Below are 23,358 nucleotides of genomic sequence, written 5' to 3'. Positions count from 1 at the left end.
AACACAAACTGTGTGATGTTACTTCACTGATACATTCAGGGGGAAAGTGACTTTCACATGAAACATACATCATCATTATGTATGAATACAGCTGTTTGTCTCCACTCATCCTCTCTACTAATGTATTATAATACAGCGGCCTGGATGTCCCTGAATGCCTCTCATGGCTAACAGAGGGAGCCTCTACTGGTTGCACTTACCCACAATGCTTTTCTCTGGTGCAGGGGGAACGATGTAGCCTATGTGCAGGTATTTGGAGGCAAGTTTACTGTGCAGACCCAAAAAATCACTGAAACGCCGCTTTACCGAAAACTCGCCACGCTTGAACATGGACATGGGGGTCTGGGCAAGAGACATGGAAAAAGAGAGAGAAAATACACATCTGTTCATAGCCTACAGTTTTGACAACAACAGTTTAGTAACCTGCAGTGGGCACATTGTAACGATAGAAAAGGAGAAAAAAAGAAAAAGAAAACACGAGGTCAAAGTTGTTCCACAGCCATTTGAACAAATCTATGAAAATACATTTGAAATATATTGATTTATTTGAGAACTGTCCAGGATGTACCCGCCTATCGCCCTGTGTCAGCTGAATTTGGCACAGCAGCCCACGCGACCCTCTGGTGGAGGATAAAGTGGTAGATAATGGATGGATGGATGGATGATTTATTTGAATGGAGCTCCACGTTTTTTTCAACATTTCAAGTTGAACTCACCACAAAAGGCAGCATTTGTATGGACTCATACACATATTATATAAAGAAAACAACTGCTGTCAATCAGTGCCACTATGAGGAGTCATGAATCAGTGATGCTGGTGAGTCAATCAGGGATCAGGGAATCAGGGAATCTGTTTCGAGCATCACTTTTAAAAAGGAAAATCAATCTTTAGAGCCAGTGAATTATATTTCATTAGTCAAGATGTCAATGTATTGCTGAATCAATATTGTTGTTCCATCACTGGTGGATGAACCCAGTTACAGATGATACCACTGTGCCACATGACATACAAACTTAGATTAAAAATGTCCTTAGTGAACATTACATATTTTTATTCACATTAATACACAAAAGATAATGTGAGATTATTGTGTTTTATTTCATGAGCACTTTTTATGGTAATGCAGGTAAGATAAATTTATTGTCATTGGACACAATATAACAACATTTGTAGCTGCCCTAATGGTACATTCACTCAACAAAGAACAGCAAATTAATATATATGAGATATGAAAATAAATCTCACCTTAGTGGTCACTTTATAGGCCATGTACGCATTCATCCCATCACCTGTATCACACACACAGAGCAGTATAAAAGTGTTAAAATCTTATTTACTTTCTTTGAATTGTGACCCTGTTCATGTTTACATACAGGAACAGTCACAACATGTTTATATGTGTATATATGTATATATACATATATATGTGTGTGTATATATATATATATATATACACATATATATATATATATATATATGTATATATGTATATATACATATATATGTGTGTGTATATATGTGTGTAGGGCAGCATGTGCTCACTCATGTTGGCATTATTAATATGATGTTGATGAATATGATATCAGATAAAGATAAATATAATTACTTTTAATGTGAACATGTTCTTCAGGTGGTGATATGTAGTCTTAATCTATGTAGAAACAAGTTCTGACAAATGATGTAACTGCAACATGAATAGGTACTCATATTTTCTTGTAAAAATAAACAAACTCCCTGATGTCAGTTTTCTCCAACTGTCATTGATCAAGAACATTCCAAGATATTTCAGGACTGTCTGGTGAAGAGATCAGCGTGTACTGTACTCACCGACTTTCTCAGGGTCAGACACTGCTATGTGCATGTCAAACAAATCACCGCCCTCTTCCTCTTCGATCTACAGATGACAAGGACAAGCACATTGCCTGATGTTCAGGTTTTAAGACTTTCCATGCTTCATGTTTATCCACTGCCATGACAAGTGTCTCTGATAGAATTTCTGCCATTTCATTTTCTTTTCTAATTAGGAAAAGTTAGTTTTTCAATTATTTGGTCTTAAAACAACAGTCTGAGTTCTATATGTCGAAGAGAAAAGTAAAATAACAATTAAAAACTCTAAAATGACCTTAAATTATCAAATGTATTCAATGTGCGTATGTACTTATAATAAGTAATTTTCTGACATAAACACTGACCTTGGAGACCAAGCCTGGTTCTAATGAGGTAGAAGCTTAACCAGTTCCTCATTTCTGAGGAAAATGCTTGTTTTGCTTTTTCAGGCTGTCAATTTGAATTTTTCTAAAAGCTGTGTTGTTAAATGGATAACTGTGCAAACCTGTGTGTGTGTGTGTGTGTGTGTGTGCGGACACTCACCTCATCGAAGGAGGAGTGTGTGAACATGTCGTCATGGCCAAGGCATGGGGTGATGACGGAAGTGGGAGGGGTGATTGGGGTGATGGCAGGGGATGGACCATCAGATAGCAGGACATCTCTCTCTGGACTGTCCAACGAAACCTCCTCTGTGGCTTCTGTAACACAAACATGCACAATGTCTGGTAGAGTATGTGTAGGAGCCATATTTTAAAATGTGTGGGTTTTCTATGGTTTAAAGACTTTGTATGGGAAACTTATTGGAAGTAACATCACAACAGAGTGTGGACTGTACAAAAATAAATGCAATCTGAGTTTAAGTATAAGAAAGTATCGATATCAGTTTCTCTGAGTTAAACGTCTGAACAAACTACCAATTAGCAATCAGTAGCGGCTGAAAATGGGACGTAGTCATTACATTTAGGTCAAAAACTGCGTCATTTTTGACAATCGGGTACTTCATTGGGAATCACCGAGGTTGGTCATTGGACAATCGTGTTACGGCCGATACATCTCGAGTGCATCGATCACCTGCTCGATGCCACTGGGACATCAGCATTAGAAATCGGGAAATCAGACCACCTTCGCTGGCCAGTGTTTTGGGTATGTGCAGCGCCAACACAAATGAATGGCCATTGTAAATACAGTATGTGTGCACACAAAATATGGGCATAAATCCAATGCATTGGTTGCGACCGTCATAAACTAACTACACAATTTACAGAAAGAAAGAAAAACTAAACTAAATAAATTGTCTGAACTAAAAGGAACAATTGTTAACTTTGTGAGCGATAAAGCCTGTTTAAATGAGGTGAAATGTACATGTTGTAGTATAAGGTTGTGTGTGATGAAGCAAAACAAGCACATGTGACGTTATTGGAGTTATTACCTAAAGATGAAGCAACAAAACATGAAACATGGTACAAAGCAAAGACTTTGAATGTGAATGAATTTATTGCTGATGTGAATAAGTGGTTGTCTAAAACTCAAAGTTGCTCTGCTGATGAGGCCAGTGACAATGATAATGTGGAGCCTCATGACAGCATTTCAAATGTTTAGTCAAATACACCCAGTAAACGGTCTCAAAAAAGTCACAAAGGCTCCAAAAGTGGTAAATCTTTTACTTCACGCATCAAAGCAGAGGCGGAAAAGGCCGCACTAATGGCTCATCCTGCTGCTTTAAAGGAGAAGCACACTTTGGAGGAGCGGACAAAAATATTAAAAAGGAAAAAGGAGCAGCTTGAGCTGGACTGCTCAAGCTATTAGCCTCAACTGCTAGGCTAGCAGTGCTGCAGACAGTGGCAGTGATTCGGACGGACAATGTGATGAATGGAGTCTAATTTAAGAAAGTCTCAATATAAAGGCATGCCTACATCTCTCACCCTACATGGCAATAAATATGAACTTCAGCATGAACATTCAGTGCAAACAAGGCCAGAAATCTTTCAACTCTCTTTACCTTCTCAAGGAAATAATCAAACATCAGGAGATCTATACAATTTGCACTTCAAATGCAAACTTCTCAGTTTCTACCTCACAGGCAAATTCCGGGTTTATTTATTGTTAAGTTCATTGAGCAACAGTTTAGAATAGCTTCAGATCCAGTCTTTGGTGACATACAGGACAAGTAGCTTGTTAAAGGAGAATTCAAATGCAAGCCTCAAATGAAATCACAGTTCAAAAAAAACTTGTAACTCATGTGTGAATAACTGATAAATTTAAAGCAGGTTCTTGTGCAGATACAGTTCAGAAGGAAATGATCTATACCAAGAAAAGCCCTCATATCTGCCCATATTGTTCTCGTGGTCATGCATTGGAGCAGTGTCCACAACTGGGAAAAGGCGCACAGGGAAAACCTAAACTTTCTAAACTTGCAGACCAAACATTTTGCATATGGCAAAAGGAGAAAGAGTTACCAATGGAAATACTGAACTGCCAAACAAAGTGCTGTAAGTTACACCACCACTTCAACCTGTGATCATACAAGGGCTGGCAATGGCATTCTTCCCATCTTGCCTGTACAAGTGAAGTGCACAAAGTAAGGTTATTGAGACATACACTTTTCTGGATCCAGGAAGCACAGGCACCTTCTGTTCTGCAAAACTGGCAGACAGGCTGAACATTAAAGCACAAAGAACTAAAATGCATCTACCGTATGCACTATGGGTCATAATAACGCAGTATCAAGCTGCATCATTAATGACTTGGAAATCTCAGAAATTTCTGGCAAGCACTTCTACAATCTTCCTGATGTGTTAACCCAGAAAGAGATGCCTGTGTCAACAGCAGGGGGGGGCGGCTGGCCCATAGTGGGCGACAGTGCACTGCCCTCCTTAAGCCACACGAAAAAAAGAGAGTAAAAACAGTTTATTTTGCCGGTCTAAGTCTTAATAATATTGTCCAATCAGCAGCCTGAATATCGCTGTGACGTTCAGCTTCCTGAGTTTCCCCCCCGTAGTCGCGCCCCCTTGGGACGATTTTAGTCAGATTGAAAATCGCCCCAGACGCTCTCATAGACTTACATGTTGAGATTCTTTTTTTCTAATTTTGGCCCCTACAATTCATTTCAATGGGCTCCGGGAGGGCTCGCCCCAATGTGATTTCGTCATACGCAATGATGCATCAGACCTCCCACGGCCAAGCGGACATGGCCTAATGCCGGCTGAAACGGAAATGCCTCTGTTCGCTTCTCTGTAAGTTGTGCTAACTTTACCAGCGCTTAATTGCCGATTTCATCATGGAAAAAAGTACAAACAACTTCCTCTCACTGCAAAAAAAAACAGCAAACGAAAGACAGGAGCTGGTATGAGAAGAAGGACTGGCTAACTGGTTGCACTCAGACCAGTGCCATGTTTTGTTTTCCCTGCCTCCTCTTTCAGATGCTGGACACTGAACAAGCCTGGATTCAGACAGGTAATACAGACTTAAAATATTTCTCTGACTGATAATAATAAACACAGACAAGGATACATATGGAAAATGCTATGGGAACAAAAGGAGTGATGGAGAAGGCAAAATTCAAATGCCTGAAAATACAGACGAAAACTTTTTTATTAACTTATTTTTAGTTTAATTTAAGTGAATCTTTTAAAACTACGGTATCAGGCATGAGAATGGTGCTTTGGTGTGTTTTAGTGGTGATATGCGGTAACTGCCTATCACCACTGGACTATGTTACCACAGTCCATCTGAAAAACTGACTTGCCGATTGCGCCCCCCCAAAATAAAACGTCACCAGCTGCCACTGGTCAACAGACAACATAACCAGTAAGAAGGAACTGACTAAGTGGCCTTATTTCAAAGATATTCAGATTCCCCGAAAGAGCTGATGTTGACTTGTTAATTGGCACCAATGCCTCCAAATTGATGGAACCTTGGAAGGTGATTAACAGTCATGAAGATGGACCATATGCTGTCAGAACCTTACTGGGTGGGTGATTAATGGTCCACTACAAGGAAATAATCATAGGCAGATTTTGAGTGCAGTTACTTTAAAGAGGAAGGTTGTTGACATCATTGAGGAATTGCTGATGAAACAATACAACCATGACTTAAATGAAATTACTTCTTAAGACCAAGAGGAGATGTCAAGAGAGGAGAAGAATTTTGTTGAAATCATGGAAAGCTCTGTTCAGCTTCAGGAAAGACATTATAAAATTTGCTTTTCAAATCAGAAAATGTCACCATGCCAAACAACCATGGTGTTGCCAAGCAACGTATTCACAGTCTGAAAAGGAAACTTCAGAAGGATGCAAGTTTTCATAGTGAGTACACAAACTTTCTTACTGATGTCATTAGCAAAGGCTATGCTGAACCAGTGCCACAACATCAGTTGGAAACATGTGAGGGTAGGGTATGTACCTCACCATGGAGTACACCATCCAAGGAAGGGAATATTAAAAGTTGTGTTTGACTGTGGAAAAGTCACATCTTGGACCAAGAGGACATCAGTTCTGAAGTACATAAATAAATGAAGACAAAATGTTCCTAACCTTCATTGCTAACAGGATATCTACTATAAGAGACCATTCAGATGTGTCACAGTGGAGATATGTTCTCACATCACAAAACCCTGCCGACGATGCTTCGAGAGGATTGAAGGCTGAAAGTCTGCTCAATCAAAGATGGATTGAAAGCCCAAAGTTCCTGTGGGAGGCCAAAGAAAAGTGGCCAGCATTTCCTGTGGATTTCAGTGTCACCTCTGACGATCCAGAGGTTAAATGAAATCTTATGGTAAATACGACTATTGTTGATACTTTGGATACCACAAACCAACTGATGGCCTGTTTTTCTGATTGGCAGAAGCTAAAGGTTGCAGTCGTGTGGATCCTCAAACTGAAAGGAACGCTGCTAAAACTGAGATAGAAAGGAAAACAGTTGCAGCTTGGAAATATTAATAAAGGAATGCAAGCCTTTAGAGCTTCACTTGGATGTCAGAACTTATCACTGGCCGATCGCTTTGAGGCTGAGACCTCAATAATTTCCTTTTGCCAGTAAGAGCGATTTGCAAATGAAATTGCTGCATTAACATCTGGGAAATAGCTAATAGGGAGGTAGCTTAATCTCTCGACACAGACTCATGCGGAGAGGACAAGTTTCTCATATGAGATCGAACAATGGCACAAACTTTGTGGGAGCAGAGCGAGAGCAGAGAGAAGCCTTAGCTTCTCTAAACCAGCACCATATTGAAAAATATTTGTCATAAAAGGAGAATAAAGTGGAGTTTTAACCCACCTGCCGGTTCACATCACGGTGGCCCTTGGGAGAGCGTCATACAGATGATCATAAAGATTTTCAGCTCAGTCCTTGGTCAACAAAGTTTGGATGATGAAGGTTCTCAAACCATGCTCTGTGAAATTCAAGCAATGCTGAATGATCGCCCCACCACAACACTGTCTGATGATCCAAATGACCTCGAGGAATTGACCCCAAATCACTTACTTCTAATCAAAGGGAAACCATTTCTACCACCAGGACTTTTGAAAAGAGAGATCTATATGCAAAGAGAAGATGGAAACAAGTTCAGTATATCGCAGATCTCTTCTGGAAAAGATGGGTTGCTGAGTATCCACCATTATTGCAAGAATGGCAAAAATTGAAAAAAGAAGTTTCAATTCTGGAGACGTTTTTGTAGTTGTGGATTGTGTGGATATAGTTGAACATCACAAGGATCCTGGTTGCTCGGAAGAGTCCTGAAAACCTTTCCTGATAAGAGTTCGTCTTAAAAGGAAGACAAGTGTAATGTGAAGCTACAGATTTAATGTCAAGTTCATGTGTTGACAATAATAATGCAATAGCAAACATTGCATGAGTTATTATTACCCATGTTTATGAATGTTATCTGTTATGGATTTGTTTTGTTTTGCATTTTTGTGGCTCCTTTAAATATTGTTTAAAAATTGCTCTGTCTTCTGCCAGATGCAATTAGGGGCTTCTGTGTAGGAGCCATATATTAATTTGTATTTTCTGGGTTTATTCTTCCTGAACACCAGGGGGCGTATTGGCCACAACATATTTAAGTTCATGTCACTGATCACAGGTGTTGCTAATTTTTGGGCAGCAAAGTTTTTGACTGTTTAAAAGACGTGCTGGGTTTTTTTATGGTTTAAAGACTTTAATGTCACAACAGTGTGTGGACTGTACGCAAATAAATGCAATTTGAGTTTAAGTACAAGAAAGTTTCGGTATCAGTTTCTCCGAGTTACGCGTCTGAACAAACTTTGTCACTACAGTGTGTGTGTGTGTTTACCTGCAAACAGGTCTTCAGGATCCTCATCAAACTGTGAGTCTTGTTTGGGTCCATTTGAGTTGGTGCTGATGTCTTCAGCAGTTAGACTGGCTGGTCCTGACTGTGCATACACACAACACACAAAAAAAGAATGTCACGTAAGTCAAGTATGTCACCTAACTCTCTACTGAGAACAATCACTCATTAAATTGTAAAATACCATTTGCAGTTTGTTCAGCATCATCAAAAAAAGGAAAACCATATTTTGGATTTTTGAACTGAGGAAGAACTAAAGAGTGGAGCTGAGAGAGCAAAGAATCTACTTCACTTTAAATTGGATAATTTACAAATTTGAAATCAGGAAAAGTAGTGATTGAGACCATAAACTCAGGAAAATGCTTAATGTGTGTTTCGGACAAGAGAGGACAATAAAAAGGGGCTTCCTCCTTCCTTACTCAGCAAACACACAGAGAGAGTTCAGAGGACACAATCCTCGCACGCGCACACACACACACACACGCACACACTACAGAAGAAAATCTGAGAGGAAATACAAATGCATTTAGTGAAATGCATTGGGGTGAAGTACACTTTAGCAGGTAAAAAAAACACCAATTAAAAACACCACAATGATTGCATTCTGAATATTATTGTCTGCATGTGAAAATAAAACACACTAACTTGATTAGCCTGCACTAGCGTATAAGACTAATAGTGTCTCACACCTAATAGTCCACTTTTGTCATTTGATGTCTTTGTTTTCTTGTCAAAACTAAAACAAAAAAGATGCTGCCTCAGTATTAGTTTACACACTACAAAAACAATGACTGAAGAGTGTGATGTTATATTTCACAACTACACAACTATTGTAATGTTGGTAAAAACAAAAAAAAAACAGCAGGAAATGGTGAGATGGAGAGAAAAGGGAACATGAGGACGTTTGTAGAGGAAATTCATGTCAGCAAAGAAAAATGCTGACACATAGAAATGACACACACCAGGCTGTCCTGGTGGACTTTTAGAAAAATGTGGGTGGACTAAATTACTTGAACGTCTCTCAGAAGGAGCAGGTGACTGGTCCTCCTTCCCTCCTGTATATACCACATGACAAACACCAGACAAGCTGAGACGTCAACCGGATTCAAAAATGAACTAAAAAGGCACATTATGTAAATCTGAAATCATTCTTTACTAATGTTGATTGCACAATTTAAAAAAGAAAACTTGTTGCTGTATTGCATGGGAGCAGACACAGCAAAAGGAAAGTGGTTTTGTTTTCACTGATTATTTCAGAACACTTCCTCAGGTGGAAAAAATGGCAGAAGTGGCAGAAAATGTACCTGACAAACGAAAAAGAGCTCAGTTGGAGCTGAAGATGGAGATTGTTGTTTCCACCTGGATTCCTCATAGAAGTGCTGACAGCCAGTTCAACTGTGGAACCTGACACATCACAGTTTTCGATATTTCTGCTTAAATCAGCAACCTTACGCTTTACTTATAACTCCATTGAGGTCAGATTTGTGTTTCTTGGTTTTGATGACGGTCAGACAATGTTTAAATCACATCTGATTCTTGCGACAGGGCCAACAAAAACCAATACTATTTGAAAAATCTAGGGGACGGGGTTTGAAAATTAAAGCAACATCTTTACAAAATATAATCCTTCATGTGTTTGATTATTGTAAAATAGTGTAACCACAATACACACAGTTTCTTTCAGGGAAGTGACTCACTCTCACTTACTCATACACTCACTCACTCATGCTTTATAGTGTGAGCACTCTGGACTTCATTTCTGTAGATGATTGTCTTCCTGAGTGTTACAACAGCATTTTAAAGACCATAGAGCAAGAGTCTCAAACTCATTTTAGTTCAGGGGCCACATAAAGCACAATTTGATCTCAAGTGGGACAGACCAGTAAAATAATAGCATAATACCCTATAACCCACTCCAAATTATTCCCTTTGTTTTACATTTAATGAAGTATCTTTTTAGATAAACATATTATTAACAACATAAAATGTCTTGATAAAAATAATGCAAATTCAATAAGTTTACCATTTACATATGTGCATTACAAATTACAGATCATAGTGGATCTGGCCCATGAGCCGTACGTTTGACACCCCTGCCATAGAGTGTCTGCTTGTGTGTGTGTTTTAAGAAAATGTTGTAAAGTAGAAATTACAGTAGAAATTACAGTCCTCCTACTTCAGTGCTACTTCAGTCCATTCATTTACTTGTAACAAAAGAAAATTCATTATTAATCAATTACTAAATTAATCACCAACTATTTTGATAATCATTTAATCAAATGAAGTGCTTATTTTCTGGTTTGCTTTGTTTCATATAACAAAGAAATAAAATAAAATAATAAAAAGATTTTTCGATTTTTAGTTTGTGGCCAAAACAAGACACTTGAAAACATTATCATATCGAGGTTTGGGTAATACCGTTCAACATTTATCGACATTTTATGGACCAAACAACTAATCGACAGTCCAAGAAAAAAATCCACAGATTACAGCAGCCATATTTCTGTTAGTTTTACTTGGACAGCCTGAGGTACTGCAAGGTACAGATAATACTATGACAGAACTTCTGGAAACAAAGTCTGACTTGTACAGTGAGTATGAGTTTCATTACAAACACTGTCCCATAAATGTCTCCCACCAAATTAGTGAGTTTACATGGTGGGACACAGTACCTGTTGATGCACTGAAGCACACATTTTGTGACTTTGGTGTGGGAGACTGAGAGGGTTTATTAACATTGGTTTCTAGTTGGAAAAGGTTGTCTAACTATGAGATTAAGTGGTGAACATTAATGGAGATTACATACATGTTATTAGGCATGCCATTGTAAATTGGCTGAACATCCGTTTCCCATGTTTTTAGTGAAGGCAAGCATCCATCTTGGAGGAGGTTCAAACGTAACTCTCTTTGCAATCCAACGTTTTAATCACTCAAAGCTTTGTGTCTGTCAGCCTCTCCCTAAAGGTAATTAAAACAGGTTTCAAGACATTCACTTGACAGTAAAATGTGTTTGCACAATGCACATTCAGGAACAAGTATTTAAGCTGTAGAACAACTATCCTTTTTCTTCAGGCTACACTGCTGGTGTTTTCTCAGTAAATAATTCAGTATGGCGGACTTGTTCTAGTGTTGGTTTTTCCCGTGGGCCCTGAATGCATCACCCACACCTGTGTGACTGTCACCTGACAGACAGAGGACACACCTATCCTGCGCTTGCCACCACACAAACATGAACCTCCTCGGCTCCTGTAACTGTCGCTCAGAAGGCCATTTAGTTATCGTGTTATCGTAACGGCGGGCGTTCGAGATGATTGCAAGAAGCAAACGCGCCAGACCTAATTCAGAAATGAACAATTTTAAGCTCCGTGCACTCCCTGCTCTATCACCTCTGAGTTCTCATCCGCTGTCAGCTGGCAGCATCACGCCCTGCCTACCACGGCTCCCCTCGGCCTCCTCTTCATCCTCCTCCTCCTCCTCAAACTCACCTCCTCTGTGGCGGCCGGCTCCGGGAACAGGTCATCTGCGTCCTCCAGCTCTTCGAAGTCGGTGCGCTCCGGAGGAGGGTCCCTGGCCCTGTCCGACATGTTTGTGCGGTTCCTGCGGATGATTGTGATGAAAGCTAACCGACACACACCCCGTCAGACAGCGAGAAAACAGACGACTGTGACGGGGAGACAGGAGGAGGAGCGGGGAGTCAGGAGGTTTTCCCAGCTCTGTCATGTGACTACCGGGAGTCCTGATGGGAAGCAGAGAGGAGGTAAAAAAGAGAAGAGGCCCCACTCTCCACTTGTTTCTGGGAATTTGGCTTTTTATGAACCAAGGAGTTAACAAATATACACAAATTACACGTGATTTTAATTGTTTTTAATTTTACAAAGCCTACACCCAAACCAAATGAAATAAAAGATAAACGTTAAATGTTATATGAAATGTACAAACAAGACAGCAAAACATTTTTATCATTACACCTACTTGAAAATAAACAAATCAAATATAATTTAAGTTGGTTGAAAAAACAAGATTAACATAAAAGGCTGCTTTTTGTTATTTGTTATACGCTGTCCGATTTGTTAAACTCCTCGCCTTTTTATGTTGCTTTTTGTCTGCTGGCCGATGTTCAATAAAGTTTTATGCAACGTAGGCGGAACCTCTGCTAGATGGCGCGTTTCAGTCGGACTATAATCGACAACGCACTGATATCTCACGGTATCAAGTAGAAGTGGCCCCTTGGCTAACACGAGTGTGTCTGGAAATCTTAATAACACAGCAGGATTTAAGTTGTGTAGCTGTGTTAGCATGGAGGCTAGCGGGGATGTTAGCATTACTTCAGAGGAACTACGTCGTCTGAGTCCAGAGGAAGAACTAGAGCTGGAGTTAGCTAAGATGACAGTGACAGGTAAAGTTACCGATTAACGCTGTTGGCACATTTCACTTACCTGTCAGTTTATTAAGAACAACTAGCCAACACCCAGCCTCTCTATTTGTTAAAGAAGACTTAAACCGTGAAATTATTTTAACGGCTGCATTTGTGGTCCCGTTTTACCGTGATTATCGATTTGAAAGTGACAACGCAATTCAAGTGTCGTATCGCGATACAAAACGAAGGAGTCATGACACCTGGGGAACTTGTTAAGTTTTCATTTACTTAAAAAAGCAGCCAATTTTGACATTTAAGAATCTTTTGATCAGAATTTTCTAAATATTTGCTGATTTACCTGTTTCTAATATTGTCTCAATTAATTGAGTACTTGTTTGGTCCACAAAATAAAAAAAGTAAAATGTTGATCTGCGTTTCTTAAACCTTGAATGATGATGTTCTCAAATGTCTTATGATGTCTGGAAGCAAAATTAATCATTTTTATTGATTTCTTTATTGTGTGTGATGCATATCAGACACCAGTGATCTCACTGAGCATTTTTAATAATGCGTTCTTGTCTTCTAACACCACATTACCTATGTGCCCTACAAAAAAAATGTTTTTTTGTAGAAAAGAATGTAACCCCTGGAGTCAAGAAATAATTGAATTTAATCTTTCCTTCCTTTCTCAGAGCTGCTGCAGAACGTTCAAGCTGTGCAGACAGAAAACATGACACGTGACTCGGGCATCAACACAGAGGCAGACTGGGAGAGCCAGGTGGTGGCGACGTATGAATATAGCACCACCCTGTCAGAGCAATATGATGGTCTAATGAGAAAGCAGAGTGACGAGGAGACGGTGCAAGAGAAACACAAACAACTACTGCAGAAGAAGAAGGAGGAGGCCACCCGTCAGCACCAGGTCAAATTAGCACACATTTTGCTCAACTCACACAAAAAACAAAGAGGGAAATCAGTGGATTTCCCTCTTTGTTTTAGAAGTAGCCAGGGGTGAGTGTGCATGAGCTCAGTCATAATATTATGGCAGTGACTGAGGACAACAGAGAGACTAATTTTAGCCCCTTAACGAAATACCTAATTCACTCTATGCCATCTTAAGTTTGGGATACCTTTTAATAATGTGCTTTAACTCTGTAACCATTAGACAGCCTTTTCCAGCAGGAAACCAAATGTTGTGTCACAAACTGCTTGCACTCCTACACCGAAGTCCATAAAGAAAATCAGAGAGAGAGTGAGATGTTTTCACAGCAACTTGAATTTCAGTATCCAGTTGGAACAGGCTAACAGTGAGACAAAGCACAAGGTGAAATGTAATGTTATGTGAACCTTGGGTTTAAGTCTGTTGAGTCACAACATGTTTTCATTAAGATCATGTCTGATTGCTTCTCAGCACAGAGAGGAGTCACCTGTATGTGACACACTGCTGATGTAAAATTAGCTCATACAACTACATTACAGCTTGTGTGTGTTGAAACCTTTCATTTAATGCCATCGCTTCTCTCATGTTTGTAGACACTGTGATCTAAAACAAGGACACTGACAGACTGTGACTGTGTTTCAGGCACTTTTGGACAAACTGGAGTCTCTGCAAGTCAAACTGCAGCTGAACAATTCCAAGGCAGCAAGGAAGAATTTCTTAATGAAAAAACAAGAGATGACCTCAGAGAAGAACCGAGCAGAGGAGGAGAAAAATAGGTAGAAAGAGAAGGACGTGTTGACTGAGCTGATGGACTGTTTCTTCTTTATGTCTGTATTTTATTGACTTGTAGGTTATAGTAACAGTATATTTGATATTTCACTGATGAAATGTCAAATAAACACTAATTCATTTTCAAACAGCATCTCCCCTCTCTGCTATCAGGCTGACAAATGAGCTGGTGGAGAGTGAGAGGAAGCTGATGACGCTCACGGAGGAGCAAAGGGAGGAGCAGCTGAGGTGGCAGGAAGAGCTGCTGGAGCTGAGAAAGGAGATGGAACGTGTGAGGAAAGAAGCGCAAGAGGCCGAGCGGTTAGCCTTACAGGAAGAGACTGTTGCAGTTGAAAAGCAGAGGGACGTCGCCATGACTCGCATCGAGGCCTGGAACAGAGAGGTACAGACATCAGGGCTTTTATTTTGAAGAGTTAGGGCTTTGAGCAGGTGTTAATGATTGCCACTATATCATGTAAAACTTCAATCACATCATATTAAGCTGAGAGCTGACATGAGTAACTGTGATGTGAGTAACATGAGATGTGGGATACAGCGCAGTTTAGTGTAGGAGGGCTTTTCTGTTGTTGTTTTTCCTTTTTTAATCGGCACTGTCGTAATAGTAGTTTTACTTCGAAATAGTGTTTCAGAGGGTTATAAATTTCAAATTTTTCTAGGGGGTGATGCGTGCGGACTCCCCTAAAAGTAGCGTTTCCACTAGCATATTTTTAGTACCTGCTCAGGTGAGGTTCCAAAAGTGTGCGGAGTAGGTACTATGCGATAATTGGTCAGACTGCCAATCACCGTGTTGATTGTGTGTGGTGACGGTGTTTGTGTGTGGTGTATAAAACGAAGTCACTGCAGTTTCACTCAGCCGTGCTGTGATGACTCCACCCACGTTAAGTAGGTACTTTTTTTGTAGTGGAGATGCAGCCTAATCGTGTTGAGGTGAGTCGATCCGGTGGAAATGCTCCTCACCTATGCTGTGAAAAAATCATGGTGAGAGAACCCTGGTATACATAATTTATGTTATAATTATCCTGAAAAAAAGAATTATGATTTGTCATAATTGTGAAAATATGCTTTATACTCTTTTAGTTTGGATTTTTTTTTATTGCGGTTGTACGAGGTAATGACTCATAGTCAGTGGTGACTCTGTGAGAGATATATATATATATATATATATATATCTCCTCGAGCACAAGATCTACAGTATGAGGGTGGGAGGCAGTTCACATCCAAACAGCAGCTCTGGGAGGCTATTCTGACATCCTGCAAAGAAATTCAAGCAGAAACTCTCCAAAAACTCAGAAGTTCAATGGAATTGTGAAGGGGTCGAAGAACACAATATGTTACAACAAGGAAATCGGCACTGACATGCAAAATTGAGGACCGTTACGTAAATGTCACCCACCACGGCAAAAGTAGCAACAAGTCTGCCCAGCGCAAACTGAGTAAACAAAGAAAAACCTTTTTTTTTTTTTTTAATATTTTCGTTAAATTATACAAGTTGAAATTTCTTCAAATCACAGTATTGTGGGACTTAAACACCGTATTTGAATTAGGGTTGTTTGATAACTGTCAATGATGATGATATCATATTTCACTGCTTTTGTTGTTTTTACGGCCAATCAGCTGCTCCTCACAGAGGAAACACATGACTACTTAGGCCCCGTTCACACGAGGACACTTGCGGGTAAAAACAACAAAATATTTTATCGGAAGCGCCTTTCGTTTAGACGGTGACAGCGTTTTTGGGGCTTAAAAACGCAAAAATCTGAAACCACCCTCCGGAGTTTAAAACTTGAATACGCTCCGCCGTATCGTCTCCGTCTACACTGGCAAGATGCAAAACTCAGATCTGCTCACGTTGCGTACGCGTTTATGTCACATACATGCACCAGTACAGGGAAATAAACAAACATGTCGGATTATTTCCATGGGACGGACCTTCACGCTGCTCTGGCAGCTCTATTAAACGTACAGGAGTCTTTCCACGAAATGTACAGGATATGTACAGATAATATTACAGAACAGAGAAGGATCTGTAATCTGTTTTGCTTTTCGCAGAGGAGGAAGGAAGATTTTGCGCATGTGCTCTTACATGGTGTTGTTGTGTGATATCACAGTGCCAACGAGCCGCCTGGGATGCATACCCAATCAAATTCCACACACTTTTGCGTCACCCGAAAACGCTTGTCACGGAATAAAAAGTCAAGATGCGACGCCACTTTTGGCTTCTGTTCAGACCGTCATCATGTAAATGTAGCCTTAATATGCAGCTGTGCTGCTGGAGGCTCCTCACTGTGACTGCTGCTTCGAGAAGCCACGTGTTTTCACCGTTGAATATAGATGGACAAGGAAAAACGCATTTCAGAAGAACTAAATTTTGGCTAGGAGTGGGTACCAAAATTTCAGTTCTTTTATGACACTGACCAAAATGCTTCGACACTTTCGGGTATCGAATCATGCCTTGTTTTTTGGTCCTATGTTTCGATACCTTCGGAGTAATCGCATGATCAAGATCTGATAATGCTGCCGGTGATTGGCTGTAACGTTACACGTGGTTGCAGCGTGCAGGAAGAATACAATGCTGTTACGCCCACAGACCGGGTTGACGTGTATCTGTGTTAACTACATGTGAGTGTGTTGTGACGAAGGGGCTAAAAATCCCACCAAGATTGAAAGTGTGGCTCCATTTCAACAAAAGTAATTCTAATATAGTGCGTGACGCAATTTGTTAAATAGATATCACCACTAACTCGGCAACATGACAAATTTAACGAAGCACTCAAACACGCACGGCATCAACCTCGGAAACCTCCTCTCAACTTCCCAGCTCTACTGTGGATGTCACAGAGCCAGAGCGGCCTGATTTAAAATCACCTCCACCAAGACTCCACTTCATCCATGATGAGTACAGAGTGCTGACGGCACTGTGTCGGGGATTTCAACAGGTACGTTTACGTGTTGTATGTTTGTTAACTTAAGTTAAAGTTACTGCAGGGTAATATGTGCTTGAACTGGGATCCATTTAACGCTAACTTAAGATATTAGTGTGCAGTTTTATGTTATGGCTATATACAGTGGGTACGGAAAGTATTCAGACCCCTTTTAAATGTTTCACTCTTTGTTTCATTGCAGCCATTTGCTAAAATCAAAAAGGTTCATTTTATTTCTCATTAATGTACACTCAGCACCCCATCTTGACAGAAAAAAAACAGAAATGTAGACATTTTGTATATTTATTAAAAAAGAAAAACTGAAATATCACATGGTCATAAGTATTCAGACCCTTTGCTGTGACACTCATATTTAACTCACATGCTGTCCATTTCTTTAGATTGTCCTGAGATGGTTCTGCTCCTTCATTGGAGTCCAGCTGTGTTTAATTAAACTAATTGGACTTGATTAGGAAATGTACACACCTGTCTATATAAGACCTTACAGCTCACAGTGCATGTCAGAGCAAATGAGAATCATGAGGTTGAAGAAACTGCTCAAGGAGCTCAGAGACAGAATTGTGGCAAGGCACATATCAGGCCATGGTTACAAAATAATTTTTGCAGCACTCAAGCTTCCTAAGAGCACAGTGGAATGGAAGAAGTTTGGGACGGCCAGGTCTAGGAAGAGTTCTGGTCGTCCCAAACTTCTTCCAGCTGAACTGAGCATTCGTGGGAGAAGAGCCTTGGTGAGAGAGGTAAAGAAGAACCCAAAGATCACTGTGGCTGAGCTCCAGAGATGCAGTAGGGAGATGGGAGAAAGTTCCACAAAGACGGAAGCATCTCCTCAGTGCTATACATATGAAAGCCTGCAGAGAGTTTGCCAAAAAACACATGAAGGACTCCCAGACTATGAGAAATAAGATTCTCTGGTCTGATGAGACCAAGATTGAACTTTTTGGCGTTAATTCTAAGCGGTATGTGTGGCAACTCATCACCTGCCCAATACAATCCCAACAGTGAAACATGGTGGTGGCAGCATCATGCTGTGGGGGTGTTTTTCAGCTGCAGGGACAGGACAACTGGTTGCAAATCAAGGAAAGATGAATGTGGCCAAGTACAGAGATATCCTGGAAAAAAACCTCTTCCAGAGTGCTCAGGACCTCAGACTGGGCCGAAGGTTCACCTTCCAACAAGACAATGACCCTACGCACACAGCTAAAATAATGGAGGAGTGGCTTCAAAACAACTCTGTGACCATTCTTGACTGGCCCAGCCAGAGCCCTGACCTAAACCAATTGAGCATCTCTGGAGAGACCTGAAAATGGCTGTTCACCAACGTTCACCATCCAACCTGACAGAACTGGAGCGGATCTGCAAGGAAGAATGGCAGAGGATCCCCAAATCCAGGTGTGAAAAACTTGTTGCATCATTCCCAAGAAGACTCATGGCTGTACTAGCTCAAAAGGAGCTTCTACTCAATACTGAGCAAAGGGTCTGAATACTTATGACCATGTGATATTTCTTTTTTAATACATTTGCAAAAAGTTCTACATTTCTGTTTTTTTTCTGTCAAGATGGGGTGCTGAGTGTACATTAATGAGAAATAAAATGACATATTTTGATCTTAGAAAATGGCTGCAATGAAACAAAGAGTGAAAAATTGAAAGGGGTCTGAATACTTTCCGTACCCACTGTAGTTAACTAAATGAAAAGCTAACTGAATATAGACAGTAACTGATAAAGCTTAGTCTGTTAAATCTATTGCATCGGCTGTTAAACAGTTCACTGTTATGTTTATCTTGTCCTCACAGTAGCCTCTGAACCTGATGTGAGGAGGAGGAGGAGGACAAGGCCAGTCATTGTGAATCTGTTCACACTGACTGAATAAGAAAGTGACTAAAGGGAAAAACAAGTGCCACAGTCACAACTTTATTGTTAAAGGTTTGCTACCCTTTTCTATAGTGGAGGTGCGTAAACTGTTGCTATTGTTGACCAGTTAGGCCTGGGTTATCTCAGCCTAGATTATGGTTTTTGAGTAATAATAACGACCATGTTATTGTTATGTTTTGTGTTCTAATGTCAAATAGGGAGATGATAAGACATTGATTTTACCTCTGTAAGTTTCTGTGAGATCCTTAGTGAAAATGACTTGTCACTTGTTTGCAATTGTTCTCTAATTTGTAGTTAATTTTTTTTTTATGTAAAAAAAACTGCATTGAGTGTGAAAATGCCTTAACTGAAAAATAAAAAATAAGGATGGAGTTTTTTTCCGTAATGTGAAATGTCATTTTCTTTCTAGAAATGATATTATAAAACTGGTATCGGTCAGGAACCGAAATGAAGGTACCGGTATCGAATTTTTTTTGATTGATACCCAGCCCTAATCGTGGCTCTTACGGCGCAAATCTTTGGCTGTACTTCTTAACAAAGACAGAGGCCGTTTCTCAATACTCAAGTTAGCAAGTATGTACTTGCTTACTTGGGAAGTATATACTTGAGAAGTACACTGGGAGTATATACTTGCCAAGTACGGGAGTACACAAGTATGTGGTTGTTTCTCAATAGTCAAGTATGCAAGTATGTATGTATTGTTCTGCTGTTTGAATGGTGGCTGGCGCCAAGTGCTGCAGCCTCATTACCGCCACTTACGGTGTTGATCAATGAACATATGAAATACTTTTAATAAATGCATATATATGTTATTATTTTTACATTTTAAATATTTAACTTCATTTATTAATTTAAGTACGCTTAAGTCACCTCCGATGCATACTTGGTAAAAATGGGCGGAGCGAGAACACTTGCGGGTTTGAGAACCGTCCTCGCTGTTCACTTACTTGAGAATTGGAACAGCACTTGGACTGAGGCTGATGATGTTTTCACAAGTACGGGAGTACGCAAGTACGCAAAAGTATGGATATTGAGAAACGGCCAGAGGCTTCTGGTCATGCGGACCCCATGAAGACACTCTTCATGGGGTAAAGTCTGTCTGCATCCATACGGTCTAAATTGATTCCCTGGGCGTGCAGAAGACCACTATGTTCACCAGAAGTGGATCGAAAATATTAACAGAGGGGACTTTGTTTCCAACAGCAACAGCACGATAACTTTTGGCTAACACTCGTCAATCTCACAATGAACAGGAATCGGCTTCCTAGGTAAACACAGTGCGAAAGTAATGTCAGATAAGCTAGCTCCGCCTAGCTAGCTCACGTTTGACGCCTCTATCAAGGCTGCTGTGGTCGCACAGAGTAAGTTAACTCATTAAGAGTTATTGTATTATTGAACTATGACGTGAGTTGTCAACCTAATGACAACATCAAGTGTTTAAAAGGCTTTTATGTTTATGAGTGACTGTCACTTTAAGACCCTGGGAGGGTGATGCCCCTGAGTTCAGTTTTGTTTTTGTCGTTGCCTGTGGAGTGAGTAGGAGTTGGAAGCAGCGCACCCACATTGTGTTGATTACTCCTGTACCCTCCTGTTATTCACTGCGGTCAAGCCAGCCGTGGTTCGCGTTTGCCTGGTCAAATCAGCCGCACGTTTTTTTTTTTTCTAGTGCGCGACTCTACTAACGTTTACGGTAATCGTAGTGAAACCACACTGAAGAGCTATGAGTGACTGTGAGGAGTTCAAGATTCATATACCAGCATGAATAATATGAAGTACTTTTACTGTACTTTTTTCACTGCAGTTTTATGCAGCCGTGCAGTGATGACTCCGCCCAAGTACTCCGTACTTTTTTGTAGTGGAAACACAACAACCAGTTTTCGAGGCTACGCTTATCATTACCATTATTATTATTTTGTAATTAAAAAGTCAGATATCAGTAACTGTATAAACTTGTAACCTGATACATTGTTGTGTATCTGCTGCTGGTCTCTCTCTCTCTTCTGTCTCTACCTCATCTCCCTCTTGTCCTTTCTCTCCCCCCATTTTCTGTCCCCCACCTCTCCACTGTCCCTCATTTTTCCTTTCACCCCAACCGGTCGAGGCAGATGACCGCACATCTCTGAGCCTGGTTCTGTCAGAGATTTCTTCCTGTTAAGAGGGAGTTTTTTCTCTCCACTGATGCCTAGTGTTTGCTCATTGTGTGAACTGTTGGGGTTCTCTGCTCTCCTTGATGTTCTCTATGTACAGTGTCTTGAGATAATGTATGTTATGATTTGGCGCTATACAAATAAAATTGAATTGAATTGAATGTCTTTGTCTGTCTTAGCTAAGTCAGTACCTGAATATGCTGCGGGTGGAGCTTCCTCAGGACTATCCTCATGAGAGGCTGAAGTGGGAGAAGAAGGAGGCCGTGGTCCAGAGGAACCAGGCTGAGCTCCAGGGCCGTTTTCAGGAGGTTCTGCTACGGCTCCAGCAGGGTCGAGAGTTAGGATCCCTCCCCAGGATCAACTTGCCATCTCTTCCACAGATCCCCATGGTACGACACGTGTGACAGCACACATTTTAAAACATTTATATGTATTTGTTACCCAACATATTTCTGCTCTGCTTTTCTTCTCCCATAGGCTGACCTCAGATTCAATCAGGTGATGCAGTCACTGGTTCAGTTTGGGGCCCCCCCTTCTCATCCCAACCTAGTGGTGCGGCCCTACCCTCCACCAAGACATGCACATTACTACCAGGAACAGTACCGACCACCAAACCACCAGCGCTACCCACACCACCCACCTCCGGAAGATTATTTTCAACCCCCACCACAGCACCAGGATTCTCATCATTTCCCACCTCTGCAGAAGCCTCACTCGCAGTTCCCACCCCCCATCAGAGCTCCACTTAGGGTGACACCCCCTCCCAGTCTCTCACCGTCTCCTCTTGTTCAATCTATCCACCCTGTTGGTCCTTCCCCACCTCCCCCCACTGCGTCCAGTGCCACCACCTCTGCCCCCACTGGCAAACTAGACAAGATCCTGGAGAAGCTTGGGGCTCGTTTCCCACAGTGCAACAGGGCTCAGCTGACTCAGCTGCTCCAGCAGGTGAAAAGCTCCCGCGGCACCTTAGCTGGCATGTCCTTGGAGGAGGTCATGGAGCATATCAGCCTCAAACTGACACAGAATGAGAGGCTGACCCCGGGGCCCATCGGGCGGCCAGTGGTTCCAATCCAGAGGCCTTTGCCTTCCCCGCAGAGAGCCCAGGCAGCAGCACCAAGTGGAGGTCAGGCTTACGGGGCCCGTAAACTCTGCCTCATGTGCCAGAACACTGTGGACCCAGAGAGCCGCCACCCATTGAGCTGCACCCACACCATCCACAAAGACTGTATCAGGATGTGGCTGCAGTCCAGCAAGAACAACTCTTGTCCCTTCTGTCCATCAAAATGACATTGGACAATAAGCAGGTGTTATGCTAATGCTAGCACAGTGACACGTTAATGATAGTAGTAATCAACTTGTTAACGTGCTTATGTTGGGACGACAACACATTGATGTTAAGACTAGGGATGGGACGATACCGATATCACAAACTCAACTATCTACATGACATGAGTCCAGTACTGTCATTTTAGACCATTTATGAATTGTGAAGCTGTTAACGACACATATGTTAAGTCATTTCAAAGACAATCCTCCAAGCCCGAAAATGATTCAGCTAAAATGCTTCTGCTGATTTTTGTTTACATTTGTATGTGTCCGACATCCAATCCAGGGATTTTGACCAGTATCAGACTGACACAGATACTGATGATACAGATTCCCATCCTTAGTTAAGAGTTAAACATGCTGATGTTAGCACTGTGACATGCTTCTTTTAACATGGCAACATGTAAATCTTTAGAACATGCTAAGGTTTAATGGTTAACATTTTAATGTCATTTAAATGAACATACTAATTAATGTTGAGAATCTTGTTTTGTACCAGGGATGCAACACCACTTCAGTCTGAGTTATAGAAACATGTGCTGTCTTATTATTAGTTTCCATCCGCCTTGAAATAAAGTTTGATTTATGCAATACAAAAATAACTGCTGCAAATGAAAGTCTTCTGTATTTTCTAAATGAATTATGTTTTATCAATCAAACAGAAGCACACATTATGTTTGGTCTGTTTATTTCTTCTTTTATGGATTTGAAATGATTCAGCACAAATATGTTGTTAAATGATTCATAGTTCATTAATCTTCTAAAATGATCATTTGTGGCAGTTTTGCAAACATCCGCTTAAAACACTGGTATGTAATCTGCTGAAATAAATACGGACCCGAGTTTCCTCTGA

At 40.8% G+C, this 23,358-nt stretch overlaps 2 protein-coding genes across 4 annotated transcripts in view; one reads left to right on the top strand and one right to left on the bottom strand.

The window, feature by feature from the left end:
• Positions 1–11,716, bottom strand: part of snx2 (sorting nexin 2) — a 24,263-nt gene extending 12,547 nt beyond the window's left edge. For both annotated transcript variants that reach the window (XM_044025626.1, XM_044025628.1), the window contains exons 1-6: positions 11,618–11,716; positions 8,118–8,217; positions 2,372–2,526; positions 1,829–1,895; positions 1,247–1,290; positions 201–342 (exon numbers count right to left, since the gene is read on the bottom strand). In XM_044025626.1, coding sequence (XP_043881561.1) covers positions 201–342; positions 1,247–1,290; positions 1,829–1,895; positions 2,372–2,526; positions 8,118–8,217; positions 11,618–11,716 — 607 coding nt within the window. The remainder of the gene's footprint in view (positions 1–200; positions 343–1,246; positions 1,291–1,828; positions 1,896–2,371; positions 2,527–8,117; positions 8,218–11,617) is intronic.
• On the top strand, positions 11,715–23,358 carry rnf214 (ring finger protein 214). 2 transcript variants are annotated; one of them, XM_044025624.1, is made up of 6 exons: positions 11,715–11,889; positions 13,182–13,411; positions 14,072–14,205; positions 14,372–14,600; positions 21,359–21,568; positions 21,657–23,358. In XM_044025624.1, the coding sequence occupies exons 1-6, from the start codon at positions 11,715–11,717 to the stop codon at positions 22,464–22,466; spliced, it is 1,788 nt and encodes a 595-aa protein (XP_043881559.1). In that variant the 3' UTR covers positions 22,467–23,358. The 2 variants fall into 2 exon arrangements, with proteins under 2 accessions (XP_043881559.1, XP_043881560.1); XM_044025625.1 differs by lacking the exon at positions 11,715–11,889 and adding an exon at positions 12,294–12,528.

The sequence above is a fragment of the Solea senegalensis genome, linkage group LG5 (assembly GCF_019176455.1).
Source record: "Solea senegalensis isolate Sse05_10M linkage group LG5, IFAPA_SoseM_1, whole genome shotgun sequence".
Classification (NCBI taxonomy): Eukaryota; Metazoa; Chordata; class Actinopteri; order Pleuronectiformes; family Soleidae; genus Solea; species Solea senegalensis.
The sequence above is the reverse complement of the archived record's forward strand: the minus strand, read 5'-3'. Positions and strand labels throughout refer to the sequence as shown.